A 27138-nucleotide genomic window follows, 5' to 3' on the forward strand; every position below is an offset into this window, starting at 1 on the left:
ATTGCCCTGTGGTATAATTTCTAACACTAATTCAATCAAGGGAAGTTATTCTTAAATGTTTTTTAATGACCACTGCATGTTTTTCTTACACTCTGTAACTCATCATGGTTTTATTTGTGGAAATACATCATTATTAATATCAAAACACTTGGGTAATACATGAAATGTAACCATTCTTATTAGTGGGTTAAATATGGTAAGTTAAGTATGTTATATATAAGTATATGCCTTAAATGAATATAAAATTATGAATCATTTGTTTTAATTGCTCAATAATTTTAGATAAATGTCTTTGGGGAGCTATCTCTATGTATTTACTCATGTATTAGATATCTTTATGTTAAATTAGATTTAAAGAAAATATGCATTTTTATAAGTGCATTTTATCTGTTTACTCCATGGGTTGTCAAAATAAGACCTATGAACCAAATATGACCCAACACCTGTTTTTATAAATAAGGTTTTATTAGAACACACACAGACCCATTTGTTTGTATAATGCTTATGGCTGCTTTTATGCTATACTGGTGGAGTTGAATAGCTATGATAGGAACCATATGTCTCACAAAGCTTAAAATATTTGTGAGATTATCTGGATTCTTACAGAAAGTTTCCTAATTATTGGTTTAGTCATTTGTTATTCATTAAATATTTGTTGAATCCCACTTACAGGCAAGATAGTAGCATTTGAGTCCATAAAAATAAGTAAGACATCTTACATATCCTTAAAAAGTGAACAGTAAGTCTATCAGTGAGGTAATGGATATGTATTTGTATTATTTATGGACTCTTTGAGGCATCCGAGGTGATCTGACTCTTTCCTGATCAACTTTCACTGGAAAGGGAGTCTCTGAGCTGTTACTGGGACCTCAGATTTAGTTAATTACTTGACCTTGTGCTTTATTCCTATTTGTGTTCATCTGAGTATGACTATAACATACTTCTTGAACTTTAGAGTTATTTTTTAATGAGTTTACTGTCACTGTTTTGCCAATTGTATATTTGTTCCATGTATAGATATCAGTTTTGCTAATTAGAATCTTGGTATTTAGAACAATTCTTTACCGAGCATCTTCACATAGCCCTGCACAAATATTTTAGAAATTGATTTTTTATTGTTATGAATATATGTACTTTTTCACCTCTTATAGAAGAATTTAAAGACCCTGCATTTCCTTATATATATTCTTTGGAATTAGAGGAAAACACATCTCTGGAATGTGGCATAACATTTTCTCCCACACAAGTAAGTTCAGTTTTCTATTCCTCATATTACTGCAATTATGGATATTCCTAACCAATAACCTATTAAAGATCACCCAAGATCTATCTGTAGAGGGTTTTTCTTTCTGACTTGTAAGCATGCCTGGGTATACCTTAATTCAGTAAAACAATTGCTGGAGGGTTTGGCTCATGCTGCAGAGTGCCTCAAGAGGAGCAGAGGGCATGTACAGGGGACCTATGATTGTGTGGTCTTTGTTATACTATCTAGAAAATTCAAGATATTACACATTTTGAAGGAGAGGAAAGTTATATTCCAGGCAGTTGGTGCTTTGTACTTATATTTGAGTGGTGTATGCTCTGTGAACGACTACCTGAAATTATCAAAGACATATTGTGAAGATTTAAGAGGAGTTGCTATGATATTGGCTCCTTTTATTTTGTACCCCTAGATGTTTAGTGATTTAAAAACAAGAGCAAACAAACAGACAAAAAACCTATTCTGAAATGTGCCCAGAAGGAAGGGAGACCACTGGTCAGATTTCAAGAGCCAACTCTGGTAGGCTTTTGCTTCATAGATTCTCTAACAGAAGTGCCCAAGGAGAGAGCTTCTCTCTACGCATGATATGAAAGTGCATATTGCCCTGTAATCCCAGCACTTTGGGAGGCCGAGGCTGGCAGATCACCTGAGGTCAGGAGTTTGAGACCAACCTGGCCAACATGGTAAAACCCCATCTCTACTAAAAGTACAAAAATTAGCCAGGTGTGATGGTGGGCGCCTGTAATCCCAGCTACTCAGGAGGCTGAGGCAGGAGAATCGCTTGAACCCGGGAGGCGGAGTTTGCAATGAGCCGAGTATCATGCCATTGCACTCCAGCCTGGGTGACAAGATGAGATTTCATCTCAAAAAACAAACAAACAAACAAACAAACAAAAAACGGCATATTGGTATACCCTTCCAAGCAAGAATCGAACTTCTATATGGCAATCAGAGTATAAGATTCTTATGTCAAAACTTTTTTTTAATACTCCAACATAGCTAGATTGATTCTACTCAATAGGTATAGATTAAAATTAAGAGAAAGTAACTAATAGCACAATAAAATTGTATTGGATTCTACTAAATACTATCTTTAATAGTCTAATTTTTGGTAATGTTATTTTTACTGAGATTAAATTTGATTTCAGGAACAATGTAAGCTGTTATTTGGCTTTCAGGTGCAAAAAATAAAGTTTGAGGATGAGTTTGGGTATTAGAAAATGATAAAGATTAATTTTGCTATTTTGAAGTTCAGTACTTAAGTTGAGATAAGATAGATAAGATAATGTTGAATAGAAAAACCTCTTTGTCTTGTTCCTGAAAGCATATATCTTACACCTTTAAATATAAGGTTAGCAACAGTTATCTTTTTAAAAAAATATCCTTTATTAGGTTGAGGAAGTTTCATTTTATAGTTTATTGAGTATTTTGATTTTGAAAGACCTGCATTTTGTTAATTTTACTATCCACTTTGATGTTCATGTTTTTGTCCTTTATTCTATTAATATAGTGTATTATATTGATTGATTTTTTAATGTTAAACCAACCTTGCATTGTAGAATAAATCTCACTAGATCATAAGATATAATTCTTTATATATATTGCTGAATTCAATTCTCTAGTATTTCGATGAAGGCTTTTGCATCTATACTTGTAAGGAACATTGGTCTATAGTTAGTTAGCCTTTATTGATTTTTTTTCTTCTGATACCTTTTTTTTTTTTTAATATCAGGCTAATATTGGCTTCTTAGAATGAATTATAGAGTGGTGTCTCCACTTCTATTTTGGCAGAATTTGTGAGGGACTGAATTAATTATTTAAATTGGTGTTATATTTCATCATTGAAGTCATCTAGTCCTCAGCATTTTTTAAAAAAATATTAATTTTAAACTAGGTATTGAAGGAACATACCTCAAAATAATAAGAGCCGTCTATGACAAACCCACAGCCAACATCACACTGAATGGGCAAAAGCTGGAAGTGTGCCCCTTGACAACCAGCAAAGTCAAGGTTGCTCTCTCTCACTACTCCTATTCAACTTAGTATTGTAAGTCCTGGCCAGAGCAACCAGGCAAGAGAAAAAAATAAAGGGCATCTAAATAGGAAGTCAAATTTTCCCTGTTTTGAGATGACATGATTCTATATATAGAAAATCCCATAGTCTCAGTCCAAAAGCTCCTTAAGGTGATAAACAACTTTAGCAAAGCTGCAGGATACAAAATCAGTGGACAAATCACTAGCATTCCTTTTTTTTTTCTTTGGATATGGAGTCTCACACTGTCGCCCAGGCTGGAGTGCAGTGGCACGATCTCGGCTCACTGCAAGCTCTGCCTCCAGGGTTCATGCCATTCTCCTGCCTCAGCCTCCCTAGTAGCTAGGACTACAAGCTGCTGCCACCATACCTGGCTATTTTTTTGTATTTTTAGTAGAGATGGGGGGGTTTCACTGTGTTAGCCAGGATGGTCTCGATCTCCTGACCTCGTGATCTGCCCGCCTCAGCCTCCCAAAGTGCTGGAATTGCAAGATTTTTTTTTTTGTTAGATGGAGTCTCACTCTGTTGCCCAGATTGGAGTGCAGTGGTGCAATCTCAGCTCACTGCAATCTCCATCTCCCCGATTCAAGTGATTCTCCTGCCTCAGCCTCCCGAGTAGCTGGGAGTACAGTGTGTGCCACCACACCTGGCTAATTTTTGTATATTCTTTTAGTAGAGATGGGGTTTTGCCATGTTAGCCAGGCTGGTCTCGAACTCCTGACCTCAGGTAATCCACCCACCATGGCCTCCCAATATGCTGGGATTACAGGTGTGAACCACTACAACAGGCCAAAAACCACTACAATTTTTATACACCAACAACCAAGCCAAGAGTCAAATCAGGAATGCAATTTCATTCACAATTGCTACAGAAAGAATAAAATACCTAAGAATATAACTAACCAGGGAGGTATAGTTCTTCCCAAAAGAAGGGTAATGTGTATTCATGTCCATACAAAGACTTTTATGTGAATGCTCATAGCAGCATTATTCACAATAGCTTAAAAGTAGAAACAACCCAAATGTCCATCACCTGATAAATGGATGAACACAATGTGGTATATCCATACACTAGAATATTATTTGACAGTATAAAGGAACAAATTGCTGATATGTCCTGCTAGATGAATAAACCACAAAAATGTTATTTTAAGTGAATGCAACTAGATATAAGAGAGTACATTTTGTATGATTCCATTTATGTGAAATTTCCAGAAGAGACAATCTATAGAGTAGATCAGTGGTTACCTAGAGTTAGGCAAATTGGCATGAAGAAGCTCTTGGGGGTGATGGAAACATTCTAAAACTTAATTATGGTGATGATTACACAATTCTATAAATTTACTAAAAACCATTGAATTGTACCCTTTTGGCGAAATATATCACAATACAGCCGTTAGAAGTGTAAAAAAATTATTAATGTAATCTGTTTGCTGTTATAGGTCTGTATTTATAAAATGTTCTGTTTCTTCTTGAGAAATTTCATCTAAGTTACCTAATATATTGACATACATGTGTTAATGGTGTTATTTTTTCTATTTCTGTAAGGTAGGTAATAATTTAGTTCCTTCTTTCATTCCCGATTTTATAAAATTGAGCCATCTCTCTTTTTATCTTGGTCAGCATATCTAAAGGTTTGTCTGTTTTGATGATATTTTCAAGATCTAACTTTTGGTGTTTCTGATTTGCTGTATTATTTTTGATTCTTTATTTCATTCATTTACACTTTATCCTTTATTTTTTATTTTTTTCTGTTTGATTTGATCTTCTATTCTTATTTTTAAGTGTGGAATGTTAGGGCACTGATTTGAGATATTTCACTTGTTAAATATAGGTTTTACAGCTACATACTTTCCTCTAAATACTGTTTTACATTTACCCCAAAAGTTTTGATATGTTTTATTTTCATTTTTACTCTTCAAAATGTTTTGCAATTTCTCACATAATTTATTTTTCACCTGTTAGTTATTTGGTGTGTCTTGTTTAATTTCCACATATTTGTTTGTTTCTCTTATTGATTTCTAATATAATTCCCTTATAGTTAGAGAACACACTTTAATTCATTTAAATCACTTTAAATTTATTGCAGCTTGTTTCATGACACTCTATGTAGGTTATTTAACTATATTGCAGTAAGTCTAAAACAACTAATGATTACATCTGGATGTGTATGTGTATGTTTGTGTGTGTGCACATGTGTGCAGTGGTGAAATGAAAGGAATGCTCATTATTTTAAAAATAAACTTGGTAAGATTAGTTTTTCAAACATGTATTCTTCTTATTCTGATTTTTAAAAACCCTTTAAATAAAAAGAAACTAAGTAAGTCTTTTCTCACAAGTTAATATTCTGATAAATTAAGGTATGTCATTCACCTATATAATGTTTATATCTCACATGTACATAGAAGTATGCAGACATACACACACACACACACACACAAACACATGCACACTCTTTCAACAAGAAGAAAACCTAAGTGTTGTGCAGTAATTTATAGGTTTTTTTAAATTTTGTTAAGGCCAAGTTTATACATTTTTCTAATAAGTCTATATTGTGATTTTATATTTTCATATAATTGAAATGTATATAAAACATTTTTCTTAAGGATCATTGAAAATTAGAAACATCTATAATGCAATTGAAGTATCTTACATGACTTTTTTGGAGAATGTATTATATATAATATATTTAGACAATAGTTCACTAACACTGTCAGCAATTTAAAAAGTTCTAAGTATTGCTTAATGTTTAGGATTCTAGAAATTGATTATAAAATTAAAATGAATTATAGATATTTAAACTTCTGTGGAGTGCCACACTTTCCTTAGATTCTGAATCATTCTATGTTAACTGGGTATTTTAAAAGAAGATTTACTCACTGTATTGGAGTGTAATTCACTTCAACAATGAGAAGAACATATAAACTCCTGCAGAGACAACACACCCTTTGAGAATTTGTTCTATAAATCTGTGCCAGTAAGGCAGATTGATTATCTGGTTTCCAGTCATTTCAAATGTCCTCCACTATATTTATTGCTAGGTGTAAGTTGTCTGTCTTTGTGCATGTGTCAAAATGTAAATAGCAAATTGATGCTCTCTTGGTTGACCTATGTAGCAGGAAAATGTGAAATCAACAATACATGATTGATTTATTGTTAGTTTGTAAACCTTCCTTTCCTACACTGTACCAGGTTTGAGCACAGCCTGAAGTGCTAGTGGTCAATTGCAGTTGTATTTGGCATCTTCAAATGGATTTGTTTATTTTCTGTAAGTCACTCAAGCTCCTCCTTTTCTTGTGGGCTACTAATGTGTCTGTCTATAGAATTGTACTTCCTATATGGTAGTCACTACCTGCATGTGGCTATTTGAATTAAAGCTTAAATTTATTAAAATTAAGCTCAATAGAAATGTTGTTTCTTTATCACAATACCTACATTTCACGTTCTGTAGATTCACACATGGCTATTGTACAATGCAGAGCATTTTCTTCATGACAGAAAGTTTCACTGGACAGCACTACTATAGATCTTTCCCTATTATTACTCTTATTTTTCCTGCTGCTGTAACCCAAGTTCTGCCCTGAAGCACAGGCTAGTTCATCTTCAGTGGCTTAGTTACTCTGCAGCTCTTTGCAACTCTCATCTTTGTTGCTCTGTATTTTCCCTGCAGTTTTTGAATGTGAGGGAGAATTGTTCATGCTTTTTATTTTTCCTACTAGCCTTTATCTGTGATTTAAGGATATGCAGAACCTTGGGTAAGCCTTTCATAACAGTTATTCTAGATTTACAATCATTCTTACAGGAAGCTAAGAATAATTCCTTACGGATTAAAGGAAAGGACATTTGAATGACACCTACTCCTTTTCAATTCATAAACATCTCTGTCTACCAACACTGGACTGGGTACTGAAATCTGACTTCATTAGAATGTCCTTTTCAATTTGAGGTATTTCTGTCTTTGCATGACAACATCTGGGAAATCACTTAAAATAGCACACATCACAAAACGTTCAAAGTTTTCCTTCCTCATTGAATACCTCAGTGATTTTATAATGATAGGGCTCGTCTTTTCTTTCAATGTGTCACTTAGTTTCTGTGTAAAAGATAAGTCTTGTATTCTTGCAGTTTTGTTGAAGGGAGAAGATTTCCATGGGCGAAGGAATCATGGAACCTTCTAATTTGGCATTCTGTGTAATTATAGACCTACTTTGGATAAAAACATATTCTATACAAATTGTGTGTGAAGATGTCAGTTAAGAGAAGACAAGTCCAGTATGACTTTTCACCTATACATACTTGATAATCAGAGAAGGCAGGGATTAACCCTTAGCCCTGTGAATTCACCACACAGTTTCAGAAAAATTGTATGTTTCAGGAGGGAGAAACACTTCATACTTGTGAGACAAGGGCTGAGATGAGTACATTGAATTATCTCGATAATTACCAACAGTCATTATCATTGACAGTCACCAACAATCATCAACAAAGACAACATCAGATGTTTTAAAATAAAGCCATCAGTGTGGTCCTGTGTTAAACCTATCCCATAACTTCAGCTTTCCACTCCTATCATCCCTAACTTTCGGACCCAGCACTAGACTCAAAGACAGACAGTGAAGACTCAAGCCCCAGTAACTGTCGACTCAATTCATCATGACTCAGATTCCTCTTTATTTCAGTCATTTTCCAAAATTGGAGCATCCTGTGAATAGCTTCTCTTCTCTGTCAGCTCTGATTCCCCTCACACTTAGTTTCCCTTCCCTTTTTCTCTGCCCTCTAGAACCCCCACACTTCTATAAGTCCTCTGTATTTTTCTGAGCTTCCTTTTTCTTCATGATTTCTTCTTACTGGGAACATGGCTATCTCCACAGCACCGTTTTTTAAAATAGCATTTCCTATGAATCTTGCTGTGGGTCCAGAAGTGATCCTTTCTGGAGGCCTTGTTCCCTTGGGTGATTTTTCTAGAGGGTCCTTATCTGTTAAAACTTCTGCTTCTGGCTAGGTGTGGTGGCTTACTCCTGTAATCCTAGCACTTTGGGAGGTTGAGGTGGGCAGATTACCTGAGGTCAGGAGTTCGAGACTAGCCTGGCCAACATGGTGAAACCCTATCTCTACTCAAAATACAAAAAATAGCTGGGCATGGTGATGCTCACCTGTAATCTTAGCTACTAGGGAGGCTGAGGCAGGAGAATTGCTTGAACCCAGGAGGAGGAGACTGCAGTGAGCTAAGATCACACTACTGCACTCCAGCCTGAGCGACAGAGTGAGACTCTGTCTCAAAAAAATTAATAAATAAAATAAATAATTTTAAAAAGCCTGCTTCTTTGAACTTTGAACTTTTATTGTGTGAGTTTGCCAGTTCCCCTCTTGTGAAATCTCTGGTGAGTGGTCTCTTGTGAATAGTCATCTTCAGATGTGCTCCTGGTCACTGCCAACCAGACTCATAGTACATCCGGCACCCTACTCATCTCATTTTCTGAGTGATTTCAGTATCCACATGGAGGTTTATCCAGAACCCTGACCTCGTACTTCCTTTTTCTTCATATTTCTATTGATGTGGAAGAAACTAGTGACACATTGAAAGAAAAGACGAGTCCTATCATTATAATTTTCTGTTTCTTCACATTTCCAGTCCCCTCAGCTCCTGTTAAAAACTAATCTCCATCCAGCGATCAGATGAAGATGACAGTTTGGGAAACATACTCTTCAGCAGTGTTTGACTTTAAAATATGAGTCCATATTATTAATACATAAAAAAGCCTTAAAAATAAAATAATAGCCTAAAATAATAGTACTATTATAATATGTATGATATTAATACTCAAATTAAGAAAAAAAGCAGATGAACCAGAAGTGGAAAAACAGAAATGAGACACAAAATTTAACTAGCTACTGCTGATTAAATACTAAGATTCCAGGGAAATAAGATCAACGTTTTTGTTGTTTTTTCTTTAGCTATGAAATATCAAAACAGGTTGTATTTGAACCTGAAATACTACATCTTTATGCAATTTATTCCTTGATGTCTGCATGCTAGTGCCACTGCAGAAATAGATTATCATGGGAATGAGTTGCTTGCTGTTTTGACAAAAGAGTTGAAACCTCCAGGAAAATAACATATGAGCAGTATTTTATGCTTCTATAATTTGGTTATAAGAATAGACTGTACATAAGATTCTAAGACAGAAAATAGAATTGGCAGTGGTATGGCCAGTTAAAGTTAAATAAAAATAGAAACCCAAGTGTTTTGCCTATTAGGGTAATATGAATGACTAGAGCTGAACATATGCACTTAATAATGTTCAGCTCCTCATTTTATTTAAAACTATTTAGATTGTCAGCACCGAGTTTATGAGTATAGCACAGCACTAGATAAATGTACCTCTGAACCCATCAATGCTTGTTGTCATGATCTTGGAGGTTTTGGCATGTGAGAAGTACTATTATTCTTCCCTTTTCACATTTAAAATACTCACATTCTTGCCTGTTTTCTACCTCCCACCTCTAGAAGCTTACTAAGGTACCATGAAGTAACAGGGTTGACCATCTTAATATTTTTTAAACCTAAATAATGTAAGGTTTTGGTAAAAAAAAAATCAACACAAAGTTTAAAGCATGTCATTAGAAAAAATGAATTTTTATTTTAAATTATTTGTAATGTAACTTGAAATGCAATAAGAATTTTCTCATAAATATGTAAATATTTTAGCATTGATATTACTTCTGTAGCATTTTCAGCTTTAGTATAGAGCAATTTTATTTTTATCAATTTAAATTTCTAATAAATTATGTAATTTATAATTTTATTTTCAAAATTGAAATTTGAATCTAAAGAGATAATAATGATATTGTCTTTGAGTTAACCCTTTTTTATATGGTTGATAGTAATGTCTATAATCTCATTTTTTATTTTAGCTATTCATGTCTCCTTTCATTTGTTTACTGTCAGACTAGTTTAAAGTTTTGTAATTTTTTTTTTTTTTTTTTTTTTTTTTTTTGAGATGGAGTCTTGCTCTGTCGCCTAGGCTGGAGTGCAGTGGCACGATCTTGGCTCACTGCAAGCTCTGCCTCCTAGGTTCACGCCATTCTCCTGCCTCAGCCTCCTGAGTAGCTGGGACTACAGGTGCATGCCACCACACCTGGCTAATTTTTTTTGTATTTTTAATAGATACGGGGTTTTACCGTATTAACCAGGATGGTCTCGATCTCCTGACCTCGTGATCCGCCCGTCTTGGCCTCCCAAAGTGTTTTGTCATTTAAAAAATATTTTTTAACCACCAACTTTTTGTTTTATTGATTGTTGTGATTTCTCTGTTGATATTCTCATTTTGTGTATACATTATTTTCATGATATTCTTTTGTTCTTTTCTATGGTTTCCTTTAGTTCTATGAACATATTTAAGACAGTGGCTTTAAAGTCTTTTTCTAATAAGTCCTATGGCTGGACTTTCTTCATAATCTTTGTTTTGTTTTGCTTTTGATTATTGAAAACTGGACATTTGAATATTATAATATGGTAACTCTGTACATCAGATTATCCTCCTTTCCCTGGGTTTACTCTTCTTGCTTAATGAAGGCTGTAGTCATCCATTTGTTTATTGACTTTTCAAAACAATTATTGCAAAGAATACATTCTTTGCTATGCACAGTCACTGAAGTGTCTGTTCCTTTAGCTGGTGTTGAGTAGTGTTTTGAGATATATTTCCTTGAATGCCTGGAACTAAAATAATTGGACACATAAACAAAAACACCTATCATAGTCTTTTTGGATAGAGTGTCCTGAGGCACTTCTTTAGCAGTTAGTGAGGTCGTTTACAACAATTTCTTAGTTTTTATTTACCACTTGAACTTAACCTAGAGTCAGACAAAGATGAAAGTTTAGCAACTTCTCAGGTATTTTCTGAGCACATGTCCTACTCTGAGTATCCTTAATGCTTTCTAAATTCTTCAGGGCAGTTTTAAATGCCTTAATTTCTCTAAAAGCTCCCCTACTTTTATTTCCAGCCTTTAGGTAGTGTTTGCATGTCTCAACCATAATATTCTGTCAGGTGGCTTTGGGTTTTTTGTTTATCTTACAATATTTTTGAGCAATTTCACTGCTTTTCTGCGTTGAGTGAGTTCAAAGATAGGCAAAACATGGCAAGCACCTTGCATCAGTCCTTCATGTACCCCCAAGAAGGTTAGAAGAGACAAACACAATAATTTCTGAATGAAGTCTGTTCTGTTTCATCAAAAACCAGGTACCTTTGTTTAAGTTCCTTGTAGATTGTGGGTATTAGACCTTTGTCAAATGGGAAGATTGCAAAAATTTTCTCTCATATTGTAGGTTGCCTGTTCACTGTGATGCTAGTTTCTTTTGCTGTGCAGAAGCTCTTTAGTTTAATTAGATCCCATTTGTCAATTTTGGCTTTTGTTACAATTGCTTTTGGTGTTTTAGTCATGAAGTCTTTGCCCATGCCTATGTCCTGAATGGTATTGCCTAGGTTTTCTTCTAGGGTTTTTATGGTTTGGGGTTTTACTTTTAAGTCTTTAATCCATCAAAGGATATGAACAGACACTTCTCTAAAGAAGACATTTTTATGTGACCGGCAAACATAAAAAAAGCTCATCAGCACTTGTCAGTAGAGAAATGCAAATCAAAATTACAATGACATACCATCTCACGCCAGTCAGAATGGCAGTTATTAAAAAGTCAGGAAACAATAGATGCCGGTGAGGCTGTGGAGAAATAGGAACGCTTTTAGACTGTCGGTGGGTGTGTAAATTAGTTCAACCATTGTGGAAGACAGTATGACGATTCCTCAAGGATCTAGAACCAGAAATACCATTTGCCCCATCTATTCCATTACTGGGCATATACCCAAAGGATTATAAATATTTCTACTATAAAGACACATGCACAGGTATGTTTACTGCAGCACTATTTACAGTAGCAAAGACTCAGAACCACCCCAAATGCCCATGAATGATACACTGAATAAAGAAAACGTGGCACATATACACCATGGAATACTATGCAGCCATAAAAAAGAATGAGATCATGCCCTTTTCAGGGACATGGATGAAGCTGAAAGCCATCATCCTCAGCAAACTAACACAGGAACAGAAAACAAACACCACATGTTCTCATTCATAAGTGGGAGTTGAACAGTGAGAACACATGGACACAGGGAGGGGAACAACACACAGTGGGGCCTGTTGGTGGATGGAGGACAAAGGGAGGGAGAACATTAGGACAAATACCTAATGCATGCGGGGTTAAAACCTAGATGACAGGTTGTTAGGTGCAGCAAACCACCATGGCACATGTATACCTATGTAACAAACCTGCACATTCTGCACATGTATCCCGGAACTTAAAGTAAAATAAAAAATTAAATTAAGTTAAAAAAATAAAGGAAACAGGTCCCAGGGTCTTGCACTGGGGAATGAAAGCTGCTAGCCTCAAGACAACTGCTGAGTCAGAGAGAGTGGAACAAGGGCAAGTAAAAGTGCCACAAGACTTTCCTGCTGTTTTTAAGTTGTCTTTTTTTTGGTTTTGATTCAGTATTCACTTGATTGCTGTAAACTTTTGACTTTTTTCCAGTTTTGACAACATGGTTCCTGCCAGTTTTTGCGTGTTTTTGGTGTTTCTGTGGGGCCATGGACATTTGGAGCTGCCTGTATACCATTTAGCTGAAGCCAACCTTTTTAGTTTTGATACAACCCCCAAACAAGATCGACTCTTTCTTTTCTCTTTGATGCAGACTTTTTGTGTTTTCATCTAGACTGGACCACATATTCTTTTCTTTTTTCAAAATAAGGGGCTGGCACTATATAATTGCAAATATATTTTGTAGCTCTGAGTGTTAATTGTTTTATGATTCACCTGCGTAGGTGCCGATATTGTCAGTCCATTTTGGATTTTGAATTCAGATGTATAAAAATCAGAGCCAAGGAATTCGCTTTAACTTTTTAAAAAATGTGCATACACTAAAAGTCTCTTTCTGATATATGAACATTAACAAATATATACAATTGAGCAAAAAATACCAAAATCAATATAGAGAACAGTTACATCACCTTCTGTACATTTTTCTTGTGTGTATTACTATAGGCTGTGAAGGGTACTAGGTGAATGAGGGGGAGGTGTCGGTGGTTAATGGGTACAAAAACATAGTTAAAAATAATGAATTAAGACCTAGTATTCAACCTCTCCTCCACCTCCAGTCCATGGCAAACACTAATCTGAATTTGACCCCATAATTTTGCATTTTATAGAATGCCACATAAGTGAAATCATAAGGTATTCATAAGATAATCATGAGATTTTCAGTCTGACTTCTCTCACTTAGCATAATAAATTTGAAATTCATCCACATTATTGTATGCAACAGTAGTTCATTCTTTTATTGTTGAAAAGTAAGTTTGTTATTCATTCGCCATTTGGAGAGCATTTGGATTATTTTCAGTTTTTGGCAATAAAGAATAAGTTGTATGAGTAAGTTTCACTTCTCTTGGGTAAACACCTAAATCTGGGAGTCCTTAGCTTTATGTGAAATATATACTTAACTTTCTAATAATGAAGAAACTTGTTTTTCAAAGTAACTGTAAAATTTTGCATTCTCATCAGCAATGTATAAGTGTTTTACGTGTTCACATGTTATTTTTGTTTAAGCAATTGTGATAGGTGTGAAGTGATATCTCATATAGTTTCAATTTGCTTTTCCTTAATATGAAACATCTTTCCATGTGCTAATGTGTAATTTGCATAGCTTCTTTTTTGAAGTGTCTTTTCAAATATTTCTCCGACCTGTTTCATTAATTCATTTTTTTAAATCGAACTTTGAGTGTTCTTTGTGTACTTTGGATACAAGATAGATTTTTTGTGAGAAATGGGTTTTTGACTTATACTTTTATTTTCTTAATAATGTCTTTTAAAATAACAGACTAAACAATTGATACTGTACAATTTAATTGCTTTTTAATAGATGGTTTAATAGATGGTTGCTTTTGTATTCAAGAATCTTTGCTTACCCAAGGATGACAAGGAATTTTTTTTCCTATAATTTCTTCCTAAATATTTATCACTTTGGATTTTATATTTAAAATCTGGTTCCTTTTGAATGAATAAGAATTATTTTAAAAATTTATTTTTATCTTTTAGAATTATTTTTGGACTCATTAAAAATGAACCATCTTGTTTTTAAAAAATGTAGTTCAATGTCACAAGATAATTTTATTTTTTAAAACTGCTTTTTAAAAACTGTGATTTGGCTAAATAATACCCCATATTTCTCAAAGCAAAAATTAACAAGTATAATGTATGTTTTTTTCCTATCAGGTGACAATAGTTGAATTTATCATTCAAGTTCAGATTAATTTCTTTGAGTCTTCAAAGCTCTACACTAAATATTTGTCCAGTTCTCCTTCGAATCCAAAAACAGTACCACTGATCCGACCATGTTATGTTCAAGCTACTGGTATGTAACAAAAAATAATCAATCGGTGTGGATAGGCCAAAGATTTGCACTTAAGTGTCTAAAAGATAAAAAATAGAATATGCTATTTATTTTTCATAAATGGAAATATTAGAAAATAAAATTTTAAGAGGATTCCTTTGTGTGTCACTTAAATTGTGTCTATGAGATTTGAATGTTCATAAACAGCACAGATATAATCTCTGGCAAGCAACTTGCTAAAAAAAGAGAGTAGAATTAAAATCAGGCCAATTTAGTATGTTATTGTGTGGTCAAGTTTAAATAATTAAGACAAAATATAAATTAGTAAAATATTACAAAATGCATTTAATATAAAATAAAATAATAATAATTTTGTTTAAGAACATATCTCTCTTCCAAAGGGATGGGTTACTAAAAGACTAAGTACATGAAAAAAAGAAGTATTTTACAAATTTGAAAGTTTTGCTGAATTTTTATCTATTCATTTTCTTCAAATATTTAAAGATAAAAACTGATATACTCTGCAAATTACATTTTTGCAAGTTGGCTTTGCTTTCAATTATATATGTGTATTTTTCGTGAAAAGAAAAGAAGTCTCTATTTTGTTTTTATAGTTCTGATATTAAGTTAAATTGTCATTAATTATAAAATAGTAGGGAGTATCATATCAGTTAATAATTGCATTTGGTAACTAGTAAGAGAGGTCTCACAAAAATAGCGTGCACATGATAAAAATATTTCACTCTCATTTAAAATCCAGAATTAGGAATTCCACAGCTGATCTGGAGGCTCAATGAGGTTAAAGTTTTTCCCTTTGTTTTAAGAATTTCTTTTGGAAAGTAGTCATCATCTAATATTGCTTCCTGAATTAGGTAGATAAGCTTTCAAAACACTTGTTTGAAAATTAAAAATTAAGATAGCATTGTTAAAGAAAATTGGAAAATGTAGAAACAAAAATATTATCTGAAATTCAAATATTTAAAGTGTTCTTAATATTTTGATATCTTTTTTGTTCTATACATTGCTTTTGTTAATTTATTTTTTAAATATGCTTGTGATCTTACTCCTTATGCTAAGTGGAAACCAGCTCTATTTCATTTTATTTTTTAATTTTTAATTTTTGGAGGCACATAGTAGATGTATATCTTTATGGGGTACATGAAATGTTTTGATACTGGCATGCAATGGGTAATAATCACATCATGGAGTATGGGATATCCATCCCATCAAGCATTTATTTTTTTGTGTTACTAACAATTCAGTGATACTCTTTTGGTTATTTTTAAGTGTATAATTAAATTATTATTGACTGTAGTCACCCTGTGGTGCTAGCTAATACTAAGTCTTATTCATTCTTTCTAATTATCCTTTTGTGCCCATTAACCATCCCCTCATCCTCCCCCTCATCCACCTACTACCCTTCACAGCCTATAGTAACCATCCTTCTACTCTCTGTCTCCATGAGTTCAATCGTTTTCATTTGTAGATCCCACAAATAAGTGAGAACATGTGATGTTTGTCTTTCTGTGCTTGGCTTATTTCATTTAGCATAATGACCTCCAGTTCCATTCATATTGTTGCTAATGACAGGCTCTCGTTCTTTTTATGGATAAGCAGTACTCCATTATGTATCTGTACCACATATTCTTTATCCAGTAATCTGTTGATAGAACCTTAGGTTGCTTTCTAATGTGGCTATCAATGAACAGTGCTGCAACAAGCATGTGAGTGCAGATATCTCTTTGATACACTGATTTCCTTTCTTTTGCGTATATGCCCAACAGTGGGATTGCTGGATCATATGCTAGTCTTTTTTTTTTTTTTTTTTCTTCGAGGAAACTTCAAACTTTTCTCCATAGTGGTTCTACTAATTTGCATTCCCATCAACCAACAGTGCGCAAGGGTTCCTTCCTTTTTCTCTGTATCCTCACCAGCATTGGTTTTTGCCTATCTTTTGGACAAAGGCCATTTTAACTGAGGGGAGATGATATCTCATGTAGTTTTGATTTGCATTTCTCTGATGATCAATGATGTTGAGCATATTTTCATGTGTCTGTTTGCCATTTGTATGTTTTCTTCTGAAAAATGTCTATTCTTTTGCTCAATTTTAAATTGGATTATTATATTTTTTCTCATAGAGTTGTTTGAGGTCCTTACATATTCTGGTTTTTAACCCATTTGAAGTTTCCTCCAAAAAATACAAATAAAGCTAGCATATGAGCCAGCAATCCCACTGCTGGGCATATACCCAAAAGAAAGGAAATCAGTATATCAAAGAGATATCTGCACTTCCATGTTTGTTGCAGCACTGTTCGTGATAGCCAAATTAGGAAGCAACCTAAGGTTCCATCAACAAATTACTGGATAAAGAAAATGTGGTACAGATACACCCTTGTCAGATGGGTATCATGCAAATATTTTATCCCATTCGGGTATTGTCTCTTCATTTTATGGATTGTTTACTTTGCTGTGTAGAAGCTTTTTAAATTTGATGTGATATCGCTTGTCCAGTTTTGCTTTGGTTGCCTGTGCTTATGAGTATTATTCAAGAAATTTTTGCCTGGACCAATGTCCTGGAGAGTTTCCTCAATGTTTCCTTGTAGAAGTTTCATAGTTTGAGGTCTTGAATTTAAGTCTTTAATTACTTTTTATTTTATTTTTGTATATGGTGAGAGATAGTAGTGTAGTTTCATTCTTCTGCATACGGATATCCAGTTTTCCTGTAGCATTTATTGAAGCAAGTTTTCTCCCCATTGTGTTTTCTTGGCTTTTTTGTTGAAAATGAGTTCACAGTAGGTGTGTGGATTTGTTCTGGTTTGTCTATTTCATTGCATTTGTCTATGTGTCTGTTTTTCTGCCAGTACCATGCTGTTTTGATTATTATAGCTGGGCAGTATAAAGTCAGGTAATGTTATTCCTCTAGTTTTGAACTTTTGCCTACGATAGTGGATCTTTCGTGGTTCCATATAAATTTTAAGATTGTTTTTTCAATTTCTGTGAAGAATGTCATTGGTATTTTGATAGGGGTTAGATTGAATCTGTAGATTGCTTTGGGTAATATGGATATTTTTTACAATAGTGACTCTTCCAAACCGAGAACATGAAATATCCCATTTTTTTTGCACCCTCTTCAATTTCTTAATGTTTCATAATTTTCATTGTAGAGATCTTTTACTTCTTCGATTAAGTTAATTTCTAGGTACTTAATTTTATTTATGGCCTTTGTAAGTGGAATTACTTTTAAAATTGCTTTTTCATATTGTTTGCTATTGGCATATAGAAATCTACTGGTTTTTCTGTTGATTTTGTATCTTGTAACTCTACTGAATTTGTCATTTATAATATTTTTTGATGTAGTCTTTAGGTTTTTCCAAATACAAGATAATGTTGCTCTGTAAACAAGGTTAATTTTACTTGTTCCTTTCCAGTTTGTATGCCTTTATTTCTTTCTCTTGTTTGATTGCTCTTGCTAGGATTTCCAGTACTGTGTTGAATAACAGTGGAGAAAGTGAATATCCTTGTCATGTTTCATATCTTAGAGGAAGGCTTTCAGTTTGATAGTATCTGTGCGTCTGTCATGTATGACTTTTATTACGTTGAGGAATTTTCCTTCTATCCCCAGTTTTTTGAGGGCTTTTTATCATGAAAGGATGTTGAATTTTATCAAGTGTTCTTTCAGCATTAATGGAAATGATCACATGGTTTTTGTCCTTCATTCTGTTGATATGATTTATCACATTGATTTATTTACATATATTGTTCCATTCTTGCATCCCAGGGATAAATCCCACTTGGTCATGATGAATGATCATTTTAATGTATTGCTGAATTTGATTTGCTAGTATTTTGTTGAGGATTTTTGCATCAATATTCATCAGCGATATTGGCCTGTCCTATCTTTTTTTTTTTTTTTTTTTTGATGTGTCATTGTCTGGTTTTGGTATCAAAGGAATACTGGCCTCATAGAATGAATTTGGAAGTATTCCATTGTCTTCTATTTTTCAGAATAGTTTGAGGAAGATTGGTGTTAGTTTTTCTTTAAATGATTGGTGGAATACAACAGTGATGATACCAGGTTTTCTTTACTAAGAGACTTTTTATTATGTCTTGAATCTCATTACTTGTTATTGGTCTGTTGAAGTTTGGAATTTCCCCCTGGTTCTGCGGTAGTGCTCCTCACACGGGGGCACCAGTTGTGGGGGGGGGGGGGTGTGTCCCTTGCAGACTCCTGACTTAGCAACAGATGAATGGAGTACACTGACACACAGATATTCTGCTTTGCCAGTCCAGCTGAGTGTCTGAGCCTCTTACAGACTCCAGCAGAGTCCTGTAAACAGTTGAGACTGCAGCTTCAATCAGTCAGTGAGACTTGCATTTATTTAGTAAAGATTAAAAGGTCGTGAGTAAACATCACTAGAGGGTAAAGATTCAAGGCCAGGTTCCTAGGCCTAAAGCAAACACCCTTTGCAGGTAATAAACTTCTGCGGACCCTCTCCCCCCGTCCCCCGCCCCCCGCAGTGGGAGGCAGTTAAGCACCTGTGGTAGGACAAAGGTTAGTATAATATATACTTAGGTACATATAAGTAAACAGGTTAGTAAAATAAACTCCACACATTCCTTTGTAGCACCCTAATCTTTCTGGCTCCTGCAAAGACACCCTGGCTGCCTTCAGCCAAGCAGTGTGAAGCTATGCAAACTCTCAGGCCTTCCAAGAGAGTTTGTCGCTATTTCTATAACTATCTTTAACATTTTTCCCACTAGCCTGACTGAACCCCAACATGGTTCAACCTTGGTACATTGTATGTGTCTAGGAATTTATCAATTTCTCCTAGATTTTTCGAATTTAGTAGTTTATAGTTGCTCATAGTAGCCACTAATGACCCTTTGAATTTCTGCAGTCTCAGTTATAATAAGCCTTTTTTAAATCTCTGATTTTATTTATTTGGATCTTCTCTCTTGTTTTTTAATCTGGCTAAAGGTTTGTCAATTTTGTTTAACTCTTCAAAAAAATCAACTTTTTGTTTCATTGATCTTTTGTACTCTCTTCATTTCATTTTTTAAAATTTATGCTCTGATCTTATTTCTTTTTTTCTACTAATTCTGGTTTGTTCTTGTTTTTATAGTTTTTTAAGATGCATCATTAAGTTATTTGAAGATTTTCCTCTTTTCTGATGTAGACATTTATAGCTATAAACTTTGCTTTTAGTATTGCTGTTGCTGTATCCCATAGGTTTGGATACGTTGTTTTCTTTCTGTCAATTTGTATAGTTTTCAAAATTCCTCTTATTATTGATTTCTTGTTTTGTTCAATTGTAATCAGAGAAGATGCTTGATATAATTTCAAATTTTGAATGTTTTAAGACTTGTTTTGGGACCTGACATACGATTCTTCATTGAGAAGAAGTGCCATTTTCCTCATCTTTTCATTGTATTTCCCAATATTTTTCTTACTTGACTTTTCTAAATCTTAAAATGTTATTTTGGCAGTTTTAAACTAGTAAGAGTTCTTAGTATTTACTAATTATTTCCTTATAGCCTGTTATTTTTGGAAAATAATACCTTTTACTTCTAATTATGATTTCATTGACTTTTTTTTTCTGTTGACTACATTTTCATTATTTTTGCTGAATTATTTCTTCCTCTATGTCTCTCTCTTTTATGTTGAATAGTTCTTTAATATCTATCGACCCTTGCCTGTTTGCTCATGTTTATTAATACCTCTTAAAAGGCTGGCTTTATCATTAGATATTATATCACTGTCTGGCAATCAGGGTACTAATGAATGGTTTAATTTGAGGAGGTATGTCTGGGAAATTAGTCTGTGATCTTTAATCTTAGGTGGTTTGGTTTCTTCAGAAAATGATTCTATAAAAATTTGTGATAGGCAGAGTATAATTTGTTTGTTTAAATGAAATAAGGCACTCTAAATGGTGAAGTAATATGCCAAAACAATGCTTTGTTTTAAAAGTTATAGTCAACATATTATTTTCACTGGTTATTCCTAGTTGCCAATTTGTAAATGGAAAGACAATATTACATGTGCCACTTTTTATATGTCTGCTGTAACATTGTCTGTTTTAGGATTTCACATGACAGGTTTTGGGAGTAACACAAGGATGGACCCTATCTACAACTTTCTCCTATCCCACAGGTCCTGGCCCCCTGTCAAATCATCCATTAATTCCAGTGGCATAATAAAAACACGTGTAAGATATATACATTTCTAGGATCAGAAATTGTTTTTATTTTATTTACTTATTTTTTCAAAAGCTGGTGATACCCTTTAGTTTTCATTAAGAATTACAAATGTCTTAGAGGTAAGTTTCAAGAAGTGTAGGGTTTTTTTTTTCCCAGTAGATTATAATATCTTCTCTAATGCAGTGAGTATTTGTGCAGATATGCCTTTTCTTAATCTTCCATAGAATAGCCATTTATTCCCAGAGTTTTCTTGTTTTATCTAGGAAATGTTACATGCTATGCCAGCTATATATTTTCTCTGTATTCCAATAAATGTTCCTTCTGCATTTCTGTTCACTTCTGTGTTGTTCAAACTCTAGTGTGGAGATCATTTTAGCTCTGTTTACTTTTTTCTTGGCTCAGTATCACCTTTTTGTTATTTTAAGGATAATGTTCCTATTTTACTTATAATTCATTGCCATTAAAATATTCCACAAAAGGGAACTTCGGTAATTCAATAAACCAAGATATTTTAGAAATGTTTTTAAATGTTATTTTATTTTCTGGTTGGGAATATAAAAATATATAGAAACAAATCTTATTTTCTTAATGTTTAATGTTTTAAAGTGTACTAAGAAGTACCTATGGGCTTATATCTGTTGACATTTTATCAGTATATTTATGTTCCTCTCACAGCATTGCAATCACCATTGAACTTATCTAGTACTAAGTTTGTATTTGAAATCCCTTTACATGAGATGAATCCTAATAACAAGGTCACAAAAACTCAGGTATGTATAAAGAAGTGATACAGTTGACAATTCTTTTCATGATTATGAATTTTAGTTTGTTAAGTTGATTATTCATAAGCATGAATCATATGAACTGTTCCCTATGATTAATTTCTCCCCAATTGTTTATGCTATTTGGAGCAAGAATACTGGTGTTTTTAGAAAACTTACATATAAAATTTCTCAGGAGTAATTTTCAAAATATACAAATACATATACAGCTATTTATAAATACATATATGCATATAATTAATAAGAATATTAAAATAATTTTAATATAATTAAATTATCCCATTCTCCTTATACAAATAGAAGCTATAATTTAAATTAATATGAAATATATTCCATAGATAAAAGAAAATGTGCTAGGAGGCAATAATAAATCTGAATAATAATAATAATAATAAAGTAGCTTCTATGTTAAGTCACTATTTTTTTCTTACGGGATATCTCTGCATCTCTTCTAATTAGGAAGGAAAACAGAGAGATGTGCATAAAAAAGAAGTTCAGGACACATTATAGAAATTTGTATTTGCACTGCCCCTTTTTGTCTTATATATTGCTATACCTGTAACCAATTTTGAACCTTTATAGCATTGCAGAAAAATTATATGGAGACAATATTTAGCATTGCTTTAATAAAACATAGCAGAATGCTATATAAAATTATAGTTAGAGATCAATGAAGGATCTACTGAAATTAAAATGTGACTGTTTAGAGTATCAAAAGTCAAGAAAACTTCTACTTCAAATAGAACTTCAAGGATACAAAGACCTTATATGTTGGACTAGAAAGGCAACTTTAATTAACTGAATTTAATGGATTTAAGATAAAAACAATACCTTCATAAATGTAGATTATTTTATGTCATTGAAATTTTATTCAATCGATGTAAGCAAAGATCTAGACACCAATAGCATTCTCTCTTTTGAGGAGAAAGAGGGACATTGGCCCCATGGAGAAAAAAAATGTAACTCTAATCTTCTACTTAAACTTCCCGTGAATGATATTTGCAGTCATAATATATAAGATATATGGTACAGAGAAGACTTAATGTGTTTATGGAAGGTTAATTTGACAGAAGGTTTAAGGATTTTGGAATAAAGAAATAAAACTCATTTTACATACTGGGTAATTAAAGGGTACTGTCTAAAGTAGAGAGAATAAGAAAAACAAGAGGTATATATATTTTGCTTAAAATTACCAAGTGACTAATGGAAGAATTTTAAAAAATATGAATATCCAAAATAGGAAGTGGAGCGAGGAGTATAGGTAGTACCAATGAGCTGCATCTGCATCTTTCCTAGTTGGCAGTCAAAAGACAGTATCTGAAGCTGATAAACCATAAAATATTCATGCTGCAGGCAGATAATGGCCCCAAAGATGCTTAAGTATTAATCTCCAAAATTTGTGAATACGTGACCTTGTATCACAAAAGATACTTTGCTGACGTAATTATGGTAAAGGACTCGGAGAAGGGAAGATTTTCCTGAATTATCTAGGTGGGCCCAATCTAATAAACATGAGTGGTTAAAAGCAGAGAACCTTTTCTAACTGTGCTCAGAGGGAGATGTGATGACAGAAGGGTCAGAGTGATGCAGTGTTCAACACAGAGGAAGAAGGCCACCAACTGAGGAATGCAGCTGACCTCTAGAAACTAGAAAGGGCAGTGAAATGGGCTCTTTCCTAGAGCTTTCAGAAAGGAACACAGTTCCTGCTAACACGTTGATCTTAGCCAATTGATACTTGTGTTGGACTTCTAATCTACAGAAATGTGATATATAATAATATATTTGTGTTTTCTAAAGTCCCTGTGTTTGTGGTAATCTGTTGTGGCATCTATAAAAAACTAATATAAGCCATATTGGTGTCACATTTAGATAAAAACTCAAATCACAATTGGCTAAAATTGGTTGCTTCTGGGAAGCAGAACTTTTGATGAAGAGGAATTTGGTGGGACAACTGCTTTTAAACAAGGATTTTGAACTTTTTGTGTAAGCTGCATACATATGTGATTTTGACAAAAATATAAAGAAAAAAGCACTAAACATACTGAACAAATTTACCAATGTTTCTTTACAGATAACTGTATCAGTTCCCTTCTCAGAATTATAAGATAGAGAAGGTAGATAGTATTTTGGAAGTATAATAGCTTTTCCTCATTTTAAAATGACAAAAATTAAGCTTCAAATGGCTGGTATGATTTTGTGCTCACCTTCTGTATTGAAACATGTTGTTTTCTTTAGAATGTGTAAATTAACCTTTTATAGTTAGGAGATACCAATATTAGAGCTAAATAGATGCAGTACTTCAAGGCTTGGGAATAAAATGTAGTGATAATTGTATGGCTCATTCTGTAGTCTTCAAGTATTTGAAGAGTAAAGTTAATGAAAAAATCTGGTTGATCGTTGTATTTTAATCTGGTTGATAGTTGTATTTCATTAGAAAGATGAGTCTGCATGCAAGTCAGGACCATAATGTTCAGATTTACTAAAACGTTTCAAAGATAGTGCAGAGAATTTCTGATAGCTTTCACCCAACTTTACCTAACGTTACCTTACAGAACCCTAGGGCATTTTTTTTAAAATGAGAAATTAACATTAGTACAACATTATTGACTAAACAACAGACTCTATTCAGAAATCAATGGTTTCTCACTAATATCCGTTTACTGTCCCGGGGTCCAACCAGGATAGCACATTGCATTTAGTCTCATCCAACCTATGACAGGCTCTTGATCTTGCTTATTTTTTGTTATCTTGACGTTTTTAAAGAGTATTTATCCAGCATTTTTTGAAAATATCTGTTAATTTGAGATTGTCTGGTGTTTTTCACCTGATTAGACTGAGTTTTTATTTTCCATGGGTTTTGAAGAAGAATGTTACTGAGGTGAAATAATTTTTTTTTCACATCATATAAAGGAATACATGATATGAAAATGACTAATTACTGGTAATGTCTGCTAGGTTTCTCCACTGTGAAGTTACTGTTTTTCACTTTCCATACTCTATCCTTTGAAAGTGTGTGATCAATTTTAGCCTACAATAAAGTGGTAGGAGGTTAAGCTCTACTTATATATTACATATATTACTTGGAAATTTTCTTTAAAAGAGATTATTTCCTCTCCCTGTTTATTTATTTTATTACATAATATATCAGCATGAACACACATATATTTATTTTTATACTTTCAGTTATAATTTAATATTATATTATTTATTTTGTTACTGAAATTGTTTCTGCTTTGGCCATTATAAGCTCTTTTACGTTGGTCCTTTGACAGGCTCCCATCATTGTGATTTTGAAGTGTTTTCTTAGTTAGTGGTACTACCAAATGTTCCAGGCTCATCTTTTATTTTACTTGCTCCAGCTGTAAAATCAACATTTCTTCAAGATCCCCTAGTACTTTTTATTGTAGAATGATATTTAGAAACCAAAGTCTAAGTACTGTGTATATGAGTTGCTACTGCAGTGTCACAGGTTCTAGGCCCTTTCAACAAATAGAGTCAGGAAATATGTGTATACATACTAATCCACATGTACACATATAATTATCTATATATGTATCTCTCTCTCTCTCTATCCATACATCCATTTAACACCAGTACAGACTGATATCTCTAATCTAGCACCACAATGTCCATTCCCATCTTTCTCTCTTACTCATTTTTGACTAATTTCTCTGACAACGAGAAATTTGCCTCTCATTTTTTACACTTTATTTACTTATTTTAATCCTAATTTCAAGTAAAGAAGTTTCAGAATTTCTAACCTGTAGCCTATTAAAATTGCTGACACCTTTATCACCTAGAGTACATTATTCATACACAATTCTTACTCTTTAGCCTTGTAGCTTTCAGTCAAAAACACAGTTTTTCAAAGTTACTGAGGTCAATTTCTCCCTACCCTAACTACATTCAGTGAGGTTATTTCACACATTTGTAATACAGTGTATCAACATTCCAAGACGGATTACAGACTGTGATGCACTGTATTACAGCTGGATTGATTGTTTTTGATTTACATACATTTATGTTCATGTAAGATCTTTGGGTTTTGAAAAATGCATGGAATAATGTGTCTACCACTTAATTGCCATAGAGAACAGTTTCATCAGACTAAAAACCCCTTTGTCTAATATCATTTTAAAGCATTTTATCTATGATTAATCATTTGAATTTATACATAGGCTCATCAAATTGAGATGGTAATACAACTAAACTTTATTTTGCATGCTATAATTTTTAACTTTTTTTTGTCTTTTTGTGTGTGTGAGCAGAATCTTGTTTTATATAATATTACCAAACACCATGTGACATGGACTTTGGATCTTAGTAATACTGGCAAACTTTTCAAAGATGGCACATTCAAGTTCAGTGTACTGAATGGGATTATACGACCAAATGCACAGTATAATGTTTCCATAAATTTCTGTCCAAGTAAGATCTTTTCTCCTATATTTGTGGTTATACTTTCAATTTATCCTTCATATATGACATTGTTTTATTATGTATACAGAAATTTAGATTATTTATTTGTTTCTTTTAATTTGAATAATTATAAATAATACAATTTTATTAATCTCATTTTTGAATGTTACATTATTTAATTGATGAAGTTGGTATATATTCAAGGTGTACAATGTGAGGATTTGATGTATGTATGCATTGTGTAATAATTGCCACAATGAAATTACTTAATATATCCATCATCACCCATGTTGTACATTAGATCCCCAGAAACTTGTTCATCTTATATCTGAAAGTGTGTACCCTTTGATCACCATCTCCCCATTTCCCCCACTCCCAAGCCCCTAGAAGACAATGCCCTACACTCTGCTTCCATGAGTTTGACTTTTTAGATTCCACATGAATGAGATTATACAGTAATTGTCTTTCGGTGTCTGACTTATTTTACTTACAATAATGTCCTCTAGGTTCAACCATTTTTTTTTTTTTTTTGCAAAGGACAGAATTTTCCTCTTTTGTATGAATGAATAGTAGTCTATTGTGTATACATACATCACAATTTATTTCTCCACTCATCCATCAATGGACACTTTTATAATCTGGCTATTGTGAATATTGCTGCAATAAACATAGGAGTGCAGATATTTGAGATACTGATTTCATTTCCTTTGAGATTACCAGATCATATGGTGGTTCTATTTTTAATTTTTTGAGGAATGCGCTCAGAATTCTGCTTGTCACACTCAGCCACTATAGTGCAATGTAATCTGTTTTTCATTTTATTAGACTTATAAAATACCCAAATTATGAGGACACTAAGTTTTATACATGTGGTAATCTAGATAAAATACCTGCAACTGGCTCAGTTATCAGTAGAAGTTCAGGCAGGGTAAGAATCTATTATAGCTTTTAAGCTTATTAGAGAGTTCCTTGAGCACTGTGCTCTCTCCCTCTCAATAATGTTCT

General features: G+C 33.3%; 1 protein-coding gene across 1 annotated transcript in view; it reads left to right on the forward strand.

The window, feature by feature from the left end:
- Positions 1-27138, forward strand: part of CFAP47 (cilia and flagella associated protein 47) — a 427534-nt gene that overhangs the window by 66826 nt on the left and 333570 nt on the right. The window contains exons 21-24 of the mRNA XM_015127166.3: positions 1152-1246; positions 14617-14755; positions 21608-21702; positions 25983-26142. Of these exons, the coding sequence (XP_014982652.3) occupies positions 1152-1246; positions 14617-14755; positions 21608-21702; positions 25983-26142 (489 nt within the window). The remainder of the gene's footprint in view (positions 1-1151; positions 1247-14616; positions 14756-21607; positions 21703-25982; positions 26143-27138) is intronic.

The sequence above is a fragment of the Macaca mulatta genome, chromosome X (assembly GCF_049350105.2).
Source record: "Macaca mulatta isolate MMU2019108-1 chromosome X, T2T-MMU8v2.0, whole genome shotgun sequence".
Classification (NCBI taxonomy): Eukaryota; Metazoa; Chordata; class Mammalia; order Primates; family Cercopithecidae; genus Macaca; species Macaca mulatta.